Source organism: Barbatula barbatula (assembly GCF_947034865.1).
Source record: "Barbatula barbatula genome assembly, chromosome: 20".
NCBI lineage: Eukaryota > Metazoa > Chordata > Actinopteri > Cypriniformes > Nemacheilidae > Barbatula > Barbatula barbatula.
This window is the reverse complement of record NC_136783.1, coordinates 12,293,857-12,312,423: the sequence shown is the minus strand read 5'-3', so window position 1 is coordinate 12,312,423 and position 18,567 is coordinate 12,293,857. Positions and strand designations below refer to the sequence as shown.

The 18,567-nt window shown below is 39.1% G+C and overlaps 1 protein-coding gene across 1 annotated transcript in view; it reads right to left on the bottom strand.

The window, feature by feature from the left end:
• The window catches only part of cdh4 (cadherin 4, type 1, R-cadherin (retinal)), a 188,584-nt gene extending 185,150 nt beyond the window's left edge, over nt 1-3,434 (bottom strand). Inside the window, exons 1-2 of the mRNA XM_079483050.1 lie at nt 3,244-3,434; nt 1,511-1,622 (exon numbers count right to left, since the gene is read on the bottom strand). Coding sequence (XP_079339176.1) covers nt 1,511-1,622; nt 3,244-3,309 — 178 coding nt within the window. The 5' untranslated portion in view covers nt 3,310-3,434. The remainder of the gene's footprint in view (nt 1-1,510; nt 1,623-3,243) is intronic.
• Between the last annotated feature and the right edge of the window lie 15,133 nt (nt 3,435-18,567).

The window sequence follows — 18,567 nt, the reverse complement described above, 5'->3', positions numbered from 1 at the left end:
TGCGGGGCTGTAATGTAAAGCGTTACCAAAACATTTTTAACAAAATTTGTTAAATTAATGTCAAAAAATCGTCGTCCACTTCAGTTTCATCAATAACCTATTTCTGAAATTACCGTGATACGTGGCATTTTCACAGATACATTCCAAATCAGTCAAAGTTTCATCTTCCACGGACACGTACACAAAGTCTCGTCGCTGACGAGATATCTGCATTCAACCTCCTCAACATAACTCCATTCATGTGAATAAAACCATTGATTACACGGATAACAGCTATACTCCATCAAAGTTTGAATGTGCTGGAAATAAACAGGTAATTGATCGAATCAATGTGCCATTTCTTCTTTGATTTGTTTCTCCAAGTCCCCGACATATTTTTTCTCCCACCAGAACAGCAAAAACAAATTCCAGAGATAAAGCATATCCCTGCATAACACGCGCACACACATACAACAACAGCTATGAAATGAGACGGAATAAAAAGACGGCTGAAATCTTGTTGAAAGAACTGGGAAAGAATAGAGGAACTGTATTGCACGCGGACAGGGGAGCTGAGAAAAGGAAAGCGCTTAAAGCTTTTTCAAAGAGGCAAACACTCAGTGGGAGTCAAACAGAAGATTTAAATGAAGTTCCTGTAGTCAGTTGTGCCACTGAACTATCCATTAAATGTAGATGAAGGATTTTCTGGATATATATTTTGTTATTTACGTTTATAATCCTTCAGCCAAGGGTTTTCTGAAAATACAGCTGAATAATATGCATTGGCTATGGGCGTTTTATTAACTCAGCCGTGTGCCAACTGTAGCTCTCTGTGCAACGGTTTGGAACGTGCACACTTTTATGACACCCACCTAGAAGACAGGAAGCACTGTTTCAGAACGGCGTGGATGTATTTCTTTAAATTTATCACCTGGTGCTTCAGAGAGCTTGAAAATTGCATTCGAGGAGAATTATGTGTTTCATATGACTTGTAATTGCATTACTGGTCATGTGTGTTCTATCAACATTTTGCACATTGGCATATTTAAGACACTGCTGCTTTTTTGTAAAAGCTCATTTTGTGCTTGTTATTCTGCACGGAGCTGGATGAAACTGGTTTAACTAACACTGTTTTTTGAGCACTCGTACTGTAGGTAGTGATGACATGAGGCACAAAAGCATTCAGACAGGATAAATGGCAACATTATATATTTTACCACATCAGCTCAAATACAGTAAACACGTTTGCCACTTGGTCCTTTGTCTCCCGTTACTTGTGCAATTGTTATGCAGTCTCATATAATTATCAACATATAATTATTTTCAATGCTATAACTGCACATACAGCCTACACAACAAAAGAGCGAATAAGGAAATGATGCACAAATATTTACATTCATACAGAAACCTGTTGCAAACGCTCCTCTGAGGATCACCATACACACACACACACACACACACACACACACACACACATGAACAAATGCTATAAAGGTGAAGCTGAATCCTGCAATGCACTGCAAGCTCTTACCTTTGTGAATATTCTGGCCTTGCAGCACAACCCTGGGGACAAACACAGTGTAGAACCTCTGGGTGAAACCTGGTCGGCATGGAGCGATGGTCTGAGCGTTTCTGTGACTCCCCTGAGAAAGACAGACATTATTGGCTAAGAAGACACAGGAGAGCGGAAGTGGTTAGGCAAATTGATTTGTGACCACAGGGTTGTGGTTCTTATTCAAGGTTATCGAAACCAATATAAATACCTTACGGAGGCAAACTCTCAGAGCAGGGACGCGGATATTTTAATGGTGAATAGACCACGGCAGCGTGCGAATAGGCAGTGCTGTGCTTCAATTCCACATTGTCATTCAAAATCAAAAGCAGCATATCTTTTATTTAATTCTCATTCTTCGGTTATAATGGTGGGCATATTCAGATAAGTGAAAAAATGTAAGGGCTTTTCTGAAAATTTTATAAGAGCTAAATGAGCCTTTTTGATGATTAATATAAATCAAGGCAGAAACGGGATGTGGGTGAGCTGGAGTTCTGCCATGCAAATCAGTAGAGAAATTGTGCCCATTACAGTGGCATCTATTTTAGGATAGTGACCTAGTGTGTGTGTGTGTGTGTGTATCAATGTAGACTGCACACCATAGAGATTTAGCATAATTAGATGGTGGGTCATATTCAGGTTAGCCCAAGCTCAGCATGGTGGGTTTTTCTAAAACGATTCAGGGTTCAAGCTCAGGCCTCGTCGTTTTTAAACGGAAATAAAGGTTGCCTTAAGGACTCTCTCTATCTCTCTTCGTCTTTCTGTGTTTTTTATTCTATCCCCTACTTCGGCACCGGAGCAAAGATGACTACGAACCCAAAAAAATCAAGACAACAAAAGATCTGCCACACTGGGCTCTTTCATAAATGCACAGAGGAACAGTCTGTCAAAGCATCCCTGCAGATCACATTAGTCAGAGGGCTGTGATACGGCTACTTTCTGAAGCTCCGCTGCCTCTGCCCACCCTGTGAATACAGCTCTATTGCTGCTTCTCACCCCCAGTCGAATACAGATTTTATTCTGAATGAGTCATCAAACAAAATGTCAATCTCTGCCACAACCAGCAACAATATGTGCGAAGATGAGTCTTCATGAATTTGTATTTGCTCAGCATTCCCAAGACTTCAATTCCTAGTAGGTGTAAGGCTATGCCTGTGCTTGCACTTAATTCTAGAATGTAAAGTGCCTCATGAATCCAAAACGTAACTCATCATAAACTCATCCTCTTTCAGGTGGTCTCGTTAACAACAGGATAATTCATAATCCACGGCCTTCATTTTAGATGTAAAATAATGCCACATTTAAATGTTCACATATGCTTTCATTGATGAGTGAATGGCTGTATTACTCGCCTACTCGCAGACGCACCACAGGCATCGTCGCATCCACTGCAATGTGTGTTAAAAGTGCAGCTGCAAGCGGGGAGCGCGGCACTGCAGCTTACTGACAGATAGACGACCAGACCGACGATAAACTGTTTCATGCTTTCACAAACGACGACAGAAGTTACACAAGTGTCACGGACGCATTTGCCGAGCCCCCCAAAGACACGTTCAACGCTCAATGCACCACTCTTTAAAAGTAATCGCGTAAAAACGCGCAAATTAAAGTGTGGTACTCCTACACAGCCGCAGTAAAGTCTCACCTCCCGTTTATCCTTTGAAGCGACGGGCGCTTCCGAAATGTTTGCAAATAAAAACATTTAGTCTTACCAAAGATGCGCTCACAACTAAGGCGCACGCCACAACAATCGCGATGCCTGTTTTCATTTTTGCCATCACGCGCTGAGCAGATGAGGCAGATGTTGGTTATAATTCCTGGGAGATGTGCTTTAGGTAGCAGGGATCTGAAGAATGGGAGAGATTATTGTCCCGGTTGGTCCTGCGCTACTGCAGGTGGATATAGGCGCTGTTCAGCTCAGCACCACGGAGCTCCGCTAACTAAGCTCCTCCTACCGCAGCATCCTGCTTAAAGACACACAGTGAGTCGCACTACAGTACGCTTGATAGTTGTAACCTAACCAGGTGCTTTTATGTATACCAAACGCTATTGTGTCTGCTTCACGTGGCTAGTATGTTGTAATACGGTCTGCAACGGGAATTGTTTATGCAGTATTCTTCACTGGCAGTTTTTTTTTCGTTTTGGCCGATGAACAATGGTAGTTTTCTCTAAAAACGTTATCCTTTTACAAGGATTAAACTGTGGAAAGTTTTTATAAGCCATCAGTTTCATCGAAAGCCCATTTGCACTGTTTCAGTGATATGTGGTAAAAAGAACCTGCTTAAGTTATATGTCGGAACGGGGTTGATTCAATCTTTTTAAAGGAAAAGTTCTCGAATAAATTACTCAAGCCTCTCAGGTGTATACGCTTTCCTCAAAAATAAATCTTTTTTATATACTGTAAATAGGCCTCACTTTATGTCGTTGGGTTACTGTGGTTCCGAGCTCAAAATATGTATTTTACTTCAGAAGACATTTAAAGGAACTGTTCACCCAAAAATGAATATTCTGTCTTCACTTACTCGAGTTTGTTCTGATGAACACATATTTTATTTTAAAGAAAGCCATAAACATCTGAAATGGTATGATGGTGAGTGAAAAATCATTTTAATAATAATAATTTATTTAATTCATTTTTTAAACTCGAACACATCCAGGTAATTTAGTTGTCAGCACATTTTATAGGTTCACTGAAGGGCAAACTATTCCAACTACAGTATTGTGGATGCACCTGTTGTTATCAAGTATTTTTGTAATGGTGCTTCTGGCCTAATATGCAATCTCTCAAAACAGTTGTTTCCTCATTTGAATATGTGGTGGTATACATCGGCTTTAGGCAAAAGAAATGTGTCTTAAAGGCTTCACATAACCAAGTGCGTACTAGATCGAAATGCGGGAAGTTATTTCACACTTCACTTGTTTCTCTCCCTTTTGATCATCGCTGAGTCGACCGTATTACCCACTGTGATCCAATGTAAAAGACCTGCATTCCTTCTGACATAACGGTTTTAAAACAGTGAGAAACAAATATCATCCAAATTATTCATAATTTACTTCCGCAGCAACGGTCTTTTCGCACCGAAATGAAAGTAATCAAAAGGCCGTCGACCAAATTTTAATGACGCTGACATTTTCCCGCTCATCTGAGTTGGTAGCCCGATTTCCATATCAGAAGGACGACGGCAGTCTGATCCAATCAAAAGAAACATGAGAGAAATGTGAGCGTGCTCTTTTATGCCAATGAGGGCAGACCAATTCGTTTATCTGACTTTTCGACATTTTTCAGTGAATACTAAATGCAGGGCTGGTTAAAAAAGCCATTTTTGTATAACTTTATTACTGTTAAAATGAAATAAGCCTTGAGCTATAGCAGATGTGAATTCCTGCTCTAAGTTCAATTCCTCATTTGTAGATTCAGTTCACTTTGTCCGAACTTTCGAAATTTCTAAACCCAAATTTCTAAATCAATTTTTTTTTCAATGGGCTAGGGAATTTCGGTAAGGTCAGGTATTCCGAAAATATTTTACCTTTTCTACATTTGCATTGGTGTGGCCATGAGGTGAATAAGTGTGAGTTCAGTGGACTGCAGAGCTTAAAGGTTCTCTAGCAGGTTTTTAAAGGTGTGTAAATTATTCTACTTGAGTACTGAACATTTGCCTAATAAAAACACCATCTGGGCACTTGAGTGTGAATTGGTCTAAGGCTGTGTTAAATTATTAAGCAAATCTCACGAAATGGGTCCCACTTAACGTTTTTTTTTTCCAGAAGACAAGAGTTACGGGACCACATTGCGGATTTCTTTGAATTCAAAAAGCCAGGCACAAGTTATTTTATTTAAATGACTTTTCTCAGGTCTCATTGACATATTTAAAGTGGTTTGACACTAAGCTTGCACCGCTCTCCCTCATTTGGCTGCTCCATTTTCACTTGTTTGACAGAGAAAGAGACAGACCATATATTCATACCCATATTTAACATTCAGCGGCGTGGCTTTATCCAAGCAGGCATAGTCTTCTTTTAGTCTCTGCATTTAACTTTGATCAATGTAATCCAACTGATGAGAAACGCGTTATAAATTGAATGCTATTTTTATCGCAACCGAACTGACATGAGCATCACATCTCGGCTTGGCCACTGAATCGGTTAGATATAAATAATCCATTATTATGTTTAATAATTCATGGCTGTAGAACTTGTTGATGTCATCAGCCTTAATGGTTTTAAGACACCTGTAGCACTCAAGCTACTTGAGAGAGTCCAGTACACATTGTCCAAGCACTTACGGTATTTAAATGTTCCAAATGCTTCACGCCGCAATTTGTGGTAAGGTCTAATTTTACGGTAAGGGTGCGCAGCGGTGCACTCACTTCATCATACTAACAATGCCTGCTGTACTGTACATCACACGTTGGTCCCTACATTTATGAATAACATTGACAAGGTCTCAAAGACACAAGCAAAACAGAAGAGCTTCACTCTAATTTAGTTTAATGTGATGGAAATATTCACAGCATCAATCTTCAGAAGCTGTTTACTGCATCCTGTACTGGTAGAAGCATAAACAACTGAAAGGAGAGCAAACCGACGAGAGAAAAAGTTTAATCATTCCTTTAAAGGTAAAAACAACCACTCAGAGATGAAAATAGCAGGCTTACACCTATTACCGCGAACGGAAACGGAGCATTATACGTGTAATGAAATAAAATAGATGTGAATTCAGCGCAACATTTGAAGCCTCCGAGGCCGTCAAAGCAACCGGTCCATAACAACAAACCTCTTCCGAAACATTAAGACACGGTGGAGGAAAATCCATCTACATGCATAGCACACAAGGGATGGAGATATGAAAATCCTGAATGTATAAGCAATTTCATCCATGGATGAAACTTGGGGACCTCTTGACTCTTGGAGCTGAGTTACGGATAAATATTTGTGCGCGCACTACACAATCCACACCAATAACACAGTGGGAATGTAGCAATATTGCAGAGTAACATTGTTTGCTTTTAGCGTAGATCAAATCACAAAGGAAGAGAAAGTAAATAACGGCAGCGCAAAACGGCTCATTCTGCACCAGACAAAAGTTGTCACCCAAGTAAACGCATTTCATATCGCAGGAGACAAATGGTAGCAATGCGCTGTCTGTTTTGTCGCGTGACCTTTTGGCTGCAGTTTCGAAACACAATGATGGCTTGATGGGCATGCGGAGGGAGCGACACTGACAAACGACAGCAGATGTCATTTGTATTTTCATTCGAACCGTAACCCTGGAATACACTTTGCTTAATTAACCTCACGGTGCCTGTTCCTCTTGGAGGGCTTCCTATTCACATCTTACCTTAGGGAAGAGGTGCAATCTGCTCCTGCAGAGCTTGCATTTCACACACAATTTACAGCAATGTAGACGTCGCATTCCACAGCACTTGAATGAAACACAACGCTTTCTATCAGTCGAAGGGGTCATTAAATTAATGTTGCTGTTTGGCTATCAAAAATGCAATCGTTGGTTCTGACATTATCAGCCGAGGGTTGTGGAGTGCGAGGGTTACGTAAGCCGGCGCCTCTGGAATTATGCTAACGTTTTTTGTTTTGCCTTAAACCGTGAGATTAATCAACACGTTTGGAATGTGTTTGTTTCTGAAGCTGGAACATAATTCTTGTCATAGCTTCCTTGGTGGTTTAGTGAACATTCTGATTTTATTATTAAGGGTGCTTTTTATGGAATAAATAACTGGCCTACCATTAAGTATATGGTAAATAAAATCTAAAGTAGTTTTCTTGTATAGATAAGAAAGTAGAAATCGCATATTACCACAATGCAATTTATCAGATGGTTAAGGGATAGTTCACCAAAAATAAATATTCTGTCAACATTTATTCACCCACATGTTTCAAAATGACTTTTTCTTCAGTAGAACGCAAAAGAAGATATTTTGAGAAATGTCTCAGTAGTTATGTATCCATAAAATGGTGTTTGCTTACCAACATTCTCAAAATAACTTATGTTGTGTTCTGCAGATGAAAAATGGAATGACATGAGGGTGAATAAATAATCAAGGAATTTATATTTTTGGGTGAACGATCTTTTTAAACCATTTTTTGCTTTTTGCTTTTGCTTTTGACAATGGCCACATTTGGCAGATACTTTGTCCAAAGCAACTCACATCACATTCAGGTAATGCATTTTTGTCAGTATGCGCATTCCCTGAAAACCAAATTTATGACAAGAATGTTGCTTCATGAAAGAAGAACCTTTACCATCCTCTGTTTCAAAAAAGGTAATCATAAAATTGTCAGAAAGAGATGGTTCTTTAAAAACCTTTGACTAAATGGTTCTTTGCGGAACCAAAAACGGTTCTTCAACGGCATCGCTCTAAAGAACCTTTTAAGCACCTTTATTTTTAAGAGTGTTCTCCATGTGTATGGCAAAAGCCTTGTTGTTTTTTATATCTACATTATTCATCAGTTTAACACTGGGTGTATTTTATGCTTAGGTTTGTTCAGCAAATCGTTGATACATCTCTAAATACACAATCCAGCTGGCCCAGCAACTTTACCTCACCGCTAAGAGAAATACAACTTTTCCCCACTTCACTATCATATCAGCACAATGCCTTGCCATCCCAGGCAATAATCTAAACAGGGCGAAAGACAGTTATTTTCCGTAGTATGCTCGTGCTGAAAAATGTTTTGCTCATTTTGAGTAAAATGCTAATGCAGCATTCTGAAGTAATGCATGCTAAACCATTTTTGTTATCATTTTAGGAGGTGGCGGGGGGGAAATTAATAATATATGGCATGTCGGGAGGGGTTCGGGGGGAGTGTTTTGCTGTTCAATAATGGCAAGCTCACAAGTTCTTGTGTTTCAACAAAAATGCAATAATGTGCAAAAGTGTTATTTGAATAATGCAGAGGCTGCATGCATAAATAGTACTTTATAACTGATTTAATTGTGCCATGGAGAAAGCCAGATTTGGCTTTAAACTAACAAATGCTGTAAAGCAGAATAAGTCAACCCTGTGACCGAATGCCTCTGTTATCACTAGGGGGTTGTACTGGATCAAATACATGTCAAGTTGAATGCTTATCGGAAAGGTATACTTCACTGTGCTACAGTGAATGCTATGGAAATGTTTTCCATATACTGCAAAGCTGAGGGGTTTGGGGATTTGTTAAGAGCACCTTGGATATACAGTGTGTTTCAACTTTGTCTTATTTGTAAGTTAAATCACCCGAAAAATGCGAAATCTTGCATCTGATCTATCTTTGCATTGACTCTTTATATGGTAAGCACATGGCCTTTTTAAAGTGCTCTTAAGAGCTTTGGGAAAAACAGAGGGTGAGAATTGTGAACTGATTGCCCTCCCTTTCTGAGCTGGAGTTTAATATGAGGACCTTAATCTGGACTCCACAACTGCACCATCAGAAAATAGGGGTTGGCAGAAACGAAGTGAAGACCCAATCTACCTGAAGCCCTTGGCTAGCATTACACAGCACCTTTGAAAGTGATATTTCGCCGTTATCGTGGAAACCTGCCCTGAGAACAAAACAGGCCTTGTTGAGAGTTTCGTAACTTTAGTTGGAGAACACTTGATCCTACTCCTGAATAAATCAAAGAAACAACTGCGCTACAGAAAACCTGAAATTTGAAGAGCCAATGATTTACACAGCTTTTCTTTGTTGATGTTTTGTTATTTGAATTCGGTTATTATTCTCCTATTGCAATATTAATAAAACTGGACATTTAAAGTAACAGTTCACCCCCCCAAAAACAATGCACCCTCCTGTCATTTCAAACCTGTATGACTTTCTGGCACCTTTAAGGCCGTAAACATTTGTTTGTAGTCGGGGGGAGAAAGTGAATTGCTCTTGAAAACTTGACCTTTACCTCCAATTTTCAACTACCAACACAGTCTGAATATGTGCGCCACACACCGTACCTATTTGCATTGCATCTGCCCTCTATATCTCCTTCAAGGTATAGATACGATATATTGACTGGGGAGCTCAGAGGATGTGGGTCCTTTCAGCTATTCCACTATCAAAGTGCCAGCACAGCAGATGGGGGTAAGGAGGAGAAAGAGACCGTCTAAGAGAAGCTATAGAGAGAGAGATGCCTGGGAGAGAGGAGGAAGCGCTCTCAGAATAGAGTACATAAAAATGAATGTGGGTCATTAAAACAGATCAGGGTATGTTAATGGGCAGTAATTACATGGTGGTGGTGGATTTGGCTTTACGGTGGCACAAGCAATGCTTGGGAGAAAGAATCTGTGGGTTGAGGTATTGTGGCAGGGATGGAAACAAATAGTGGCTTTGTCATTATGAGTCTAAATGAGAAACAGTGTGTGAAAATGGAGGATTTGTCAGCAGAAGCACTTGTTTACTCACAACATATCTCTGCTTGATAGGTTTGCGACGGTGCTTTTCAGTGTCTTTGAAAGAAAAAAGATCCAGAATGAACTTTTTAAAAAGAGAAAATCGTGTTCTAAACAAATAAACTTAAAATCTTTATTTAATATAGCCGATTTCAAACAACAAACGTCAAACCCACTGATAAGTGATGTTTAAGGGATACTTCATTTACTCACCCTCATGTTGTTTCAAATCTGTATACATTTCTTCGAACATCAAAACATATTTAGAATGATGTACGAAACCAAACTGTTCTGGGGCACCATTGTAGTTTAGTTTCCTGTTATGAAAGTCAACAGCCCCAGACCTGTTCATTTACAACATCTCATTTTGTGTTCAGTTGAAAAATGACATATATACAGATTTGAAACAACTTGAGGATGAGTAAACGATGAGAGAATTTAAATTTTTGGTTGAACCATCCCTTTAGCTTACTTAGGTTCATTAAAATATAGGCTTCAAGTATTGATCTATGTAAGTTTTACTCGTATACGTGACTTAAATTTCTTCTTTCATCCTCTTTTTTAATTTATGTTTGGCTGTAATCCATTCCTACTTTTGCTAACCGATTTTACCAGCATCGTTTTTATAAAAATTGGTAACCTAATTTAAAGCAAATCTAACTCATGACCTAAGAGGTGAGTTACATATAGTTAAAATCCCAATGATAAAATGTATTTTGATTAACATTTACTGAACACTCTAAACAAAGCGCTTTTAATATAAATTTTAAAACATTAAAACATTCCTCTCACATAGTTGGGTTTAATTAGTTTAATCCTTTCACATATTTTACAGTTTAAATGCTTTAACACTTTATTTATGTGTATAACAAATAGAGAAATCATGTTGTTTCCCCAGAGGGGATGGTTTGGACTCACTTTAGCTCTCTGCGTGGGAAAAGGGAAACACTGAGTCCTGGCACTTCAGTTGAGTGTGTGTCCAGTTTGGCATCCAGGTGAAACTTGGCCAGGGACTCCTGCTCTCCAAACAAGTTTAGGCTGTGATGTTTTCCTACTCAACCAAATCATATCTTCCAACATGGACCAAACTCTGCCAAACCACATGCTGTTGGATTTCTGTCTACATTTCTGAGACAATAAGTAGAAAAAGTTGTATTCTGAAGCAATCTCTAATAGTAGCATACTGGTTTTTGTCCTTACCTGGTTTAAACACAAAACAATTATTGTGGAACAATTCGGTCAACAATCATTACGATGTAAAGCGAGCGGGAATGTTTGTCATTTCGTTGTCAGTAACACTACATGATCTAACCTATAACCACAAACAAAGAATCCATATGAAATATATTTTTCCTTGGACCTCTAAAACAAAAGCCTTGACTCATTTTATTGTAATATTCACATAAAGAGCACTGAATCTAATATTGACTTATTTGGATTATTTTAATTTACAGAAGTTTGTCTGGCTGATGCGACAAAAATAGGATAAATGTGTTTTATTGTGAAGTAGTGTAAATGACACTTTTAGATTAGTGTAAAAGTGCTTTCATATGCTCTACTACAGGTGCCATCCGTGCAACTTGCAGAACACATACACATATTATTTTTGTTTTAAGGTGTTAAGCTGTTAATTACAAAAAAACATTAATTCATGAAATTGTTTTGACAGCCCTAACATACTTTTATTTTAAAGTCTTAATTTATGTTTGAAATGGTTAACAAAATAACATAAGTATTCCTCGATGGAAATTGTTGCAATATGGGAAGATCATAGAATGAAAACATCCGCTTCGAATTTATAACCAAAAGCCAGACTGACGTGCAATGAGACTCATATCCCAAGATACATTATCTGTATTTTATTAATTAAGACGTGACTTGAAGTACAATGGGAATATTAGTAATGGGAAGTAAGTGTTATCTCATGTGGGTATCAGGAGAGCAAGACAAGATCCACAAGTACACTTCTCAAGTACGCTTCATTTGCCTTCTCTCAAAAAAAGAACTAATTCTTATCTCCTTCGGGCAGTGAACTTCTCTCACAGAAATGAATGACCTTATGTTCATTTGGAAGAGCGAGATGATTTACTTAACCTAAACATCGGATCAAATGAGCCGAATACACTTTCTCACGCAATCCATTATGAACAGTTCTTAAAATCCAAGAACGTTTTCATCTCTTAACAGATCAATGGCCCAATAGTACAGACTGAGGGAAATTTGGCTTGTGCTTCATCGAGAATTGACAATGTGAATGTCATTTTTAGTGTCGCATGGGCACAGCCATATTCACACCCAGTTTCTATTCTTATTTCTTGTATGAAGTGGGAATTTGTATGGTGGGAAATTGAGGATCTGAGGGATTCTTGCACGTACCCTGCAAAGCCATAAAAACTGTGAATGTTTCCCATTTAGCATCAATTCAAGAAGGCGTTTTAACAATGTTACGTTTAATGTATACTTTACATTATTTTAGACATATACTGCACTTTAATACTGTAAATTCAAGCTATATGCCAGTTTGTTCATATACTTTTCATGCACATATATATCATTTTTGATATATTCATTTCAGTTCTTTACACTTTGAGTCCGTCTTATTATTATGGAATATATGTTGTTGCTGTATGACTAAAACATTGTACAAAGGAGAATGGTGAAGGTTCATTAATTTCGTCTGGTAGCAGCGAGCGCTTCTCCCTGTAATTGCCTGAGTGTCTGCATTATCTTTAGAAAGTTAACTGATAAGGAGTTGCTTCCTGCCACGGACACTGAATTCTTTGTTTCATTTGAGCTGTGAGTGAGATATTTTGAGATTGTGTGCTTTTTATATCTGACTGTGCTTCAGGTGGCTGTTATATTTCTTTCCCGGTATCTCTCATAATGAAGACGCTCTGCACCATCGCACTGCAGTTTGCCTTAAATAAAAGGAAGTAAATTCTTATGCTGCACATTTATCTCGATGCCATCTGTTATTGGTAGTAATAGCTGAACATGTTAACATATAACTATTCAAGTAACATATGAAATATACTGTATACAGGGGTCCAAAGATTGGAGACCATTATGAAAAAATATTTATTTATGAAAGCTTCTGGACAGATGTATTTGGCTTTATAGTTGTTTACACTGTCTGTATTTATAGGAGTCTCTCATTCTGCTCAAGTATGTCTGTACATTTGTTCCTCTGTGTACAGGTGTATTTTTTGTCTTTCTTTGTCACGTCCCTAAGGACTGAGAGCTGGCAGCGGAGGGCCGGTGAGAGCCAGAGCGAGTGCTCATTATTTAGTTCTCCAGAGGCCTGTCCACTGTTGCAACAACAGCATCTCTCCAGGCCCACAGCAGCCTGACTGACCCTATGTCTGCTGTTTATGGAGACATCACTTCATTAGCACAGAGCTATGTTCAGACATAAGGGTGCACCATCTGCCTCTCAATCACGGCCAAGGTTAAATACGCTCGCCCTGCTTTAGGGTTGGGCTCGGGACCAAATATGTTGCTCAAATATTACCATTGTAGTGTGTCCATAAAACAGTAGTGTTCTGTGAATTTCTAATTTGCATTTTAGGGGTTCTTTTAATGTGCAACGCAGCATTATCTTTTCACTCAAAACAAACAAGAACAAAAGAATGCTTAGGAACAGGACCGGATTATCCAATGGGCATTATGGGCACAGGCCCAACATTTCACATAACAGTGTTTGCACAATATTCATTCTGCCGTGCGCTCCTCTGGCCCGCGCACATGCAGGTGCGCAGACAACTGAGTATACAGAGGAAAATTTGACGTACTCCAGCATAGGGTTTTAAAATTATAGTGTGGTATTCATATGCAAAATTCTGCATTTTTGCACTATCAATATATTAAGGCTACAAATAGTCTGGCCTTGGTGAATGTATTAGCACTCCACAAACAAACACTGTTGCCTTTGAAAACAACAACAAATTGACTTTAAACAGCTGAACCTTTTAGCTGTCACGATTTTGTTTCGCCTCTACAGTCCGTGTTGGGGGAAACAGAGTACTCTAAGTGGCACAAAAGCACACAGGTTAGCCCGTAGCTAAGTGGGCTCAGTAATACGGCTAATTGTCTTACCTGCTCAAATGAGGGAGTCCATTAGCAAAGGCCGTGGCCTATCCCTGGAGCTCTGATTCAGCAAGGCAATTAAAAACAGCATTTTAAAAAGCGCTTTCTGCCAGAAATGTCCTCCCTAAACCAATACCATGGAGAATAAAAGGCTGGCAAAGTATAATTTCATCGTTCCTAACAAGCAAAGCAACAAGAAATGGCACCTTAAAAGCTCATATCGCGGAAACATAGATGTGCTCGCTCATAAACATTTTTCCCCGGCTAAGGACGTTTGTGGCAATTTGTTGAAAACGATACAACAAATTTGATTACGCAATAATCGGAGGGCACTTTGTGACGCGATAATGAAGAAGAATGACCCTTTGGAGTGGGATTGGGAAGAGCAAACACTAGCTTCTCAGTTTACCCAGAACATAATGATCATTACAGAGGAATATAGGTCCTTAGAAAATCCTCCACGTTTTATCAAGAGCCACTGAAAGTCTACTGCCACCACGCCAGATGGCTTATATTAAAATGGAGAAAAGGTTAGGTGAACCTAATATAATCCTCCGGGGCTCTTTTCAATAAGATGTGATGCATTACTTCTCCTCTGTCCCTAATTAATATCATATCATTTAATATTAGGAGCTTTGATAGGCTGCGAGATTCGCTGGCTCCCCCTCTGTTTATCTCATCTGCCAAAGACCTCAACTGAGACTCACCGAAACGCAGACTAATACAAATAATATTTTACGCCTCAGTGACAGCCGTTTTCAACCGGGAGGAAAGTTAATCATTCTCTGAGGGATGATGGGATTGGAAATATCAAGGCAGAGCCAATGAGGTTATAGTTATCAAAAAGTCAAATGAAATCAGATACTGAGACAATTACACACCGTGGGACACAAAGGACTTGGCGCTGGTCAAAGCTCACGGCAGAACAGCGGATTTTTATCGTACATTAGTTTGCTCATTCCGACCACTGATTAAAAGCCGGCCCTGGAAACGGCGTGCGCACATACGAGTGTGCGTGTGATGTGGATGGCACATTTTCCCCCTCATCTTTCTTCTCACGGCAAGCGCTGATCTCCATACAAATCTCCATTTACTTGAGGCCCAATTACACACCAACCGAGAAAGAGAGAGAGGAGAGTAAGAGAGACAGATAAGGAAGAGTGAGGGAACGAGAGAGGGAAAAAAGGAGAGAAAGTTGCCCGAGCACCGGCGAGCAGACAGCACAGTAAGAGCTCTAATGGCCCTGACCACATGATTGGATGCAGAAATGCACAGCTGCAGCACGCTAGAATAATGACAAGCCGCATCAACAGGATTAATCTAGCACTGCGTAGAATCAACATACATTGTTTCTTGGAGTCGAAGTGAAACGCCATTTGCAACCTATTGCACTTTCATAAGACAGCATATCTCAGAGCGAAGCGGGATATTTAATGAGGAAAAATGGACGGGACATATTTTTTACTCTTCGGAAATTGACTGGATCATGAAAAGTGGGCTTTACAAAGTAAAGCAAAATGGAAGGGCACTTGCAATATCTTTTCAAAAGATTTAAACAAATGTTTACTTCTTTGTAATAATGTGCACACATGAATCACGGACAATAAGATGAAGGATGTAAAGTAAAAGAAAAAGTATCTATTTAGCTTTCAAACTGATTTTAAGATTGATCGGGGATGGGGTTCGATTTAACTTCATGTATACTTTATCTAGTATACCTCAACATAAGTTGAGCTGTTGGGTAGGATTTCGATTGGACGTCACTGAATTTCTTACAAAATGTAAAGATAAAGTATCCTGCAATTTTATGATTAGAACAAAGATATCGATACAAAGCAGTTCTGTTTATTATTAAACATAGTTTGGTATTGATTATATAAAATGAACTATTGACTCAACATACATTTCAGAGTGAAGGGTTGTCTTCAAATTTACAGGTTGTCTTTACAGAAATCTTTACAGTAGACTGTTACCTTAACACAATGTACAGTAAAGCTGTCAAAGAACATTATAGACATTTCAGGTAAGGTTCACAGTTTGGTCTCACACAAACAGACGCATACACCACTCACACAGGAAAGGCACAACAGCCCTTTAGCAGATAGGTGAAGCAGAGGACAAATTGTCAGAATGAAGTGGGACAGGTGTTTGACAGGACCCCAAACTGACAAGCTGAATAAACCCCCCTTCTCTTTCAACTCTCTCTTCCTCACACCAACCCGCTCGCCCCCATCTTGCCTCTATCTGTTCTTCACCCTCAGTTGTCTGCTTGTACCTCACCATCACTAAACACACAGGCCTCACCTATGCCGAGGAGGACAGCTGGATGAAGGAAGCGGTTGACAGCAGAAACTCTCAGCAAAAGGCGTGTGAGTCGTAGCCGACAGCAAGGAGGTTTGGATTTCTTTAACACGTTGCAAAAACTGAAAAACACAGCGGAGCATTGCTTCTGACAGCAAACGCTATAGGGGAGATATACAAGGGGAACGGCTAACCAAACAATGCGTGTTGGATCTTCTGCACTATGGGGTTTTATGTACTGTATATGTCAGAGTTGCAATTTTTTTTATGAGTTGAATTTTTTGCCGTATGGGCATAATATTTATTATCAATAGAGAGGTAAAGATGAAATGCCATTGCTCACTATAATGTTATACCAAACTTGTATAGACCACTTCAGGAAAGAAAAGCACATTTATTTGTATATCTTTTGTAACGCTACACAAACATTTGAACAAAATACAACCAACAAGGCATTCTTTGGCAAGAATGTGCCAAACAAGGTTTTCAAACCTACAACGCATATTCACATTCAGGGCGAGTAAACCATAACATCATTTTCATTTTTTTAAGAGTACAAAACCATGTGGTACAAAATTAGATCCTCTCAAGAGACGGCAAAACGATCTTGATGATATTTCAACTAAGCCGTGCTTTTTCCCGTAGAACAGGTGCTAAACACACCATATCCGCATTACAACCAAAACACTTTTTATAGGCTGTCTGCAGAGCTGAAGAAGTATAATGGGGAGTGAGTTATGACAATAATAACTCTGTCTCTTCATAATCAGGTAATCAATTCAATCTTCTGCCAATTGTCTCAGACAAATGTTTCATCCGCATTCCCTGCAGAATGTGATTGAAGGGTTCTGCCGTTATTGACTCGTGTAGAGTAAACACCTGTGAGGTCGTCTTCTGTTGTTGTGGGTGTCCATTAATTTCAGATGAGTTAGATTAACAAGGTGTATGTAAATTCATACTTTGCCATCTGAAACTTTGCATTGCAACTCACGGTCCCCCGTGGTGTTAGCATTAACCTATAGATTACAGATGCAATATTTGTAATGCAATGCAATGTAAGATTCATTTTGATGGAACTCTCATGAATAAAAGTGATTTGAGATCTTATTGAAACGTGAATTGCGTTAGAGTAGAGCGGGGACATTCTTTGGGCTGCTAATTTACTCTGAAAATGTTTAGCCCGAAGCTTTGAAATTCAGTTCTTAAATATGACGGATTACAGGTGAAAATGAAATATATGACTGAGATACAATTAAAATAGTATACAAATGCTGATGTTACATGACACATGCTGTGATAAATGTAACAGTAAATGGAAAAGCTTTGTACCTCACTTTGATACTGGCAAGCGTATTCCAGTTTGCTTTCTGTGTGTGTATCAATTTTAGAAGTGCATGCATTTCCATTGGCCTACAGGCAGCTGCACCAGGATCATGGCAGAATCAATATTGTTGTAATAGTGCTACCAAACCTAAAACGCAACACAAAACAGATGCCATTTTTAAACTGTACATTTTTTTAGCACAATGAAGAATATGTCGGATTACAATGCACATACCTGCATCTTATACAGAATAATGATGGTACTTGTCCTGTTATTCTTTAAAATACTTGGAGGACTGGAATATTTAACATTTTATTTTTGAATAACAGCAATTAAATTATCTGAACTTTTCGTGAAACAATGAGCATTTAGTGAAGGGATGTGAAACAACAAAAGGATGTGATCTGTCAAGGCAGGCGCGGGGGGATTTCCTCCTTTGGAAGAAATGTTAAGCTGTGGGAGAAATGCAAGGAGCAGGAGCTGTATCGACTGGGGCTTTAGCAAAATCTACCGTTGCATCTGTGCCAATGAAGGAAAAAAAACAGATCAAAACCTTCTGTCCACGATTGAATCATGCTGGTGTCACTCAACAAATCCGTAAGAGCTGGGCACAGCTCCAGAGGAATCAATATGGAATGGATAGATATTAATGTCTGGTATTATAAATCACATTGAAGAAAACAGACCTAATCATTTTATTAACAGTTTTTACTCAAAGCGCGTTACAGGTCTCTTCCATCTTGAAAAAGGCAAACCCGCTAGCGCTGAAAACCGTCATTGTTTAAGTTATCTGGCTAAAATGAAAACCGGTATTGATCCAGGCTTTCAGTGAACAACCGTGTCGGACCATCTTGTAAATCAGAGAGATGTCAACAATTGGACAATGACAGACTCGTATTATTTTCTTTAAACAATTGTGTGCCATTGGTCAATACTTCTTCTGTGAAGGA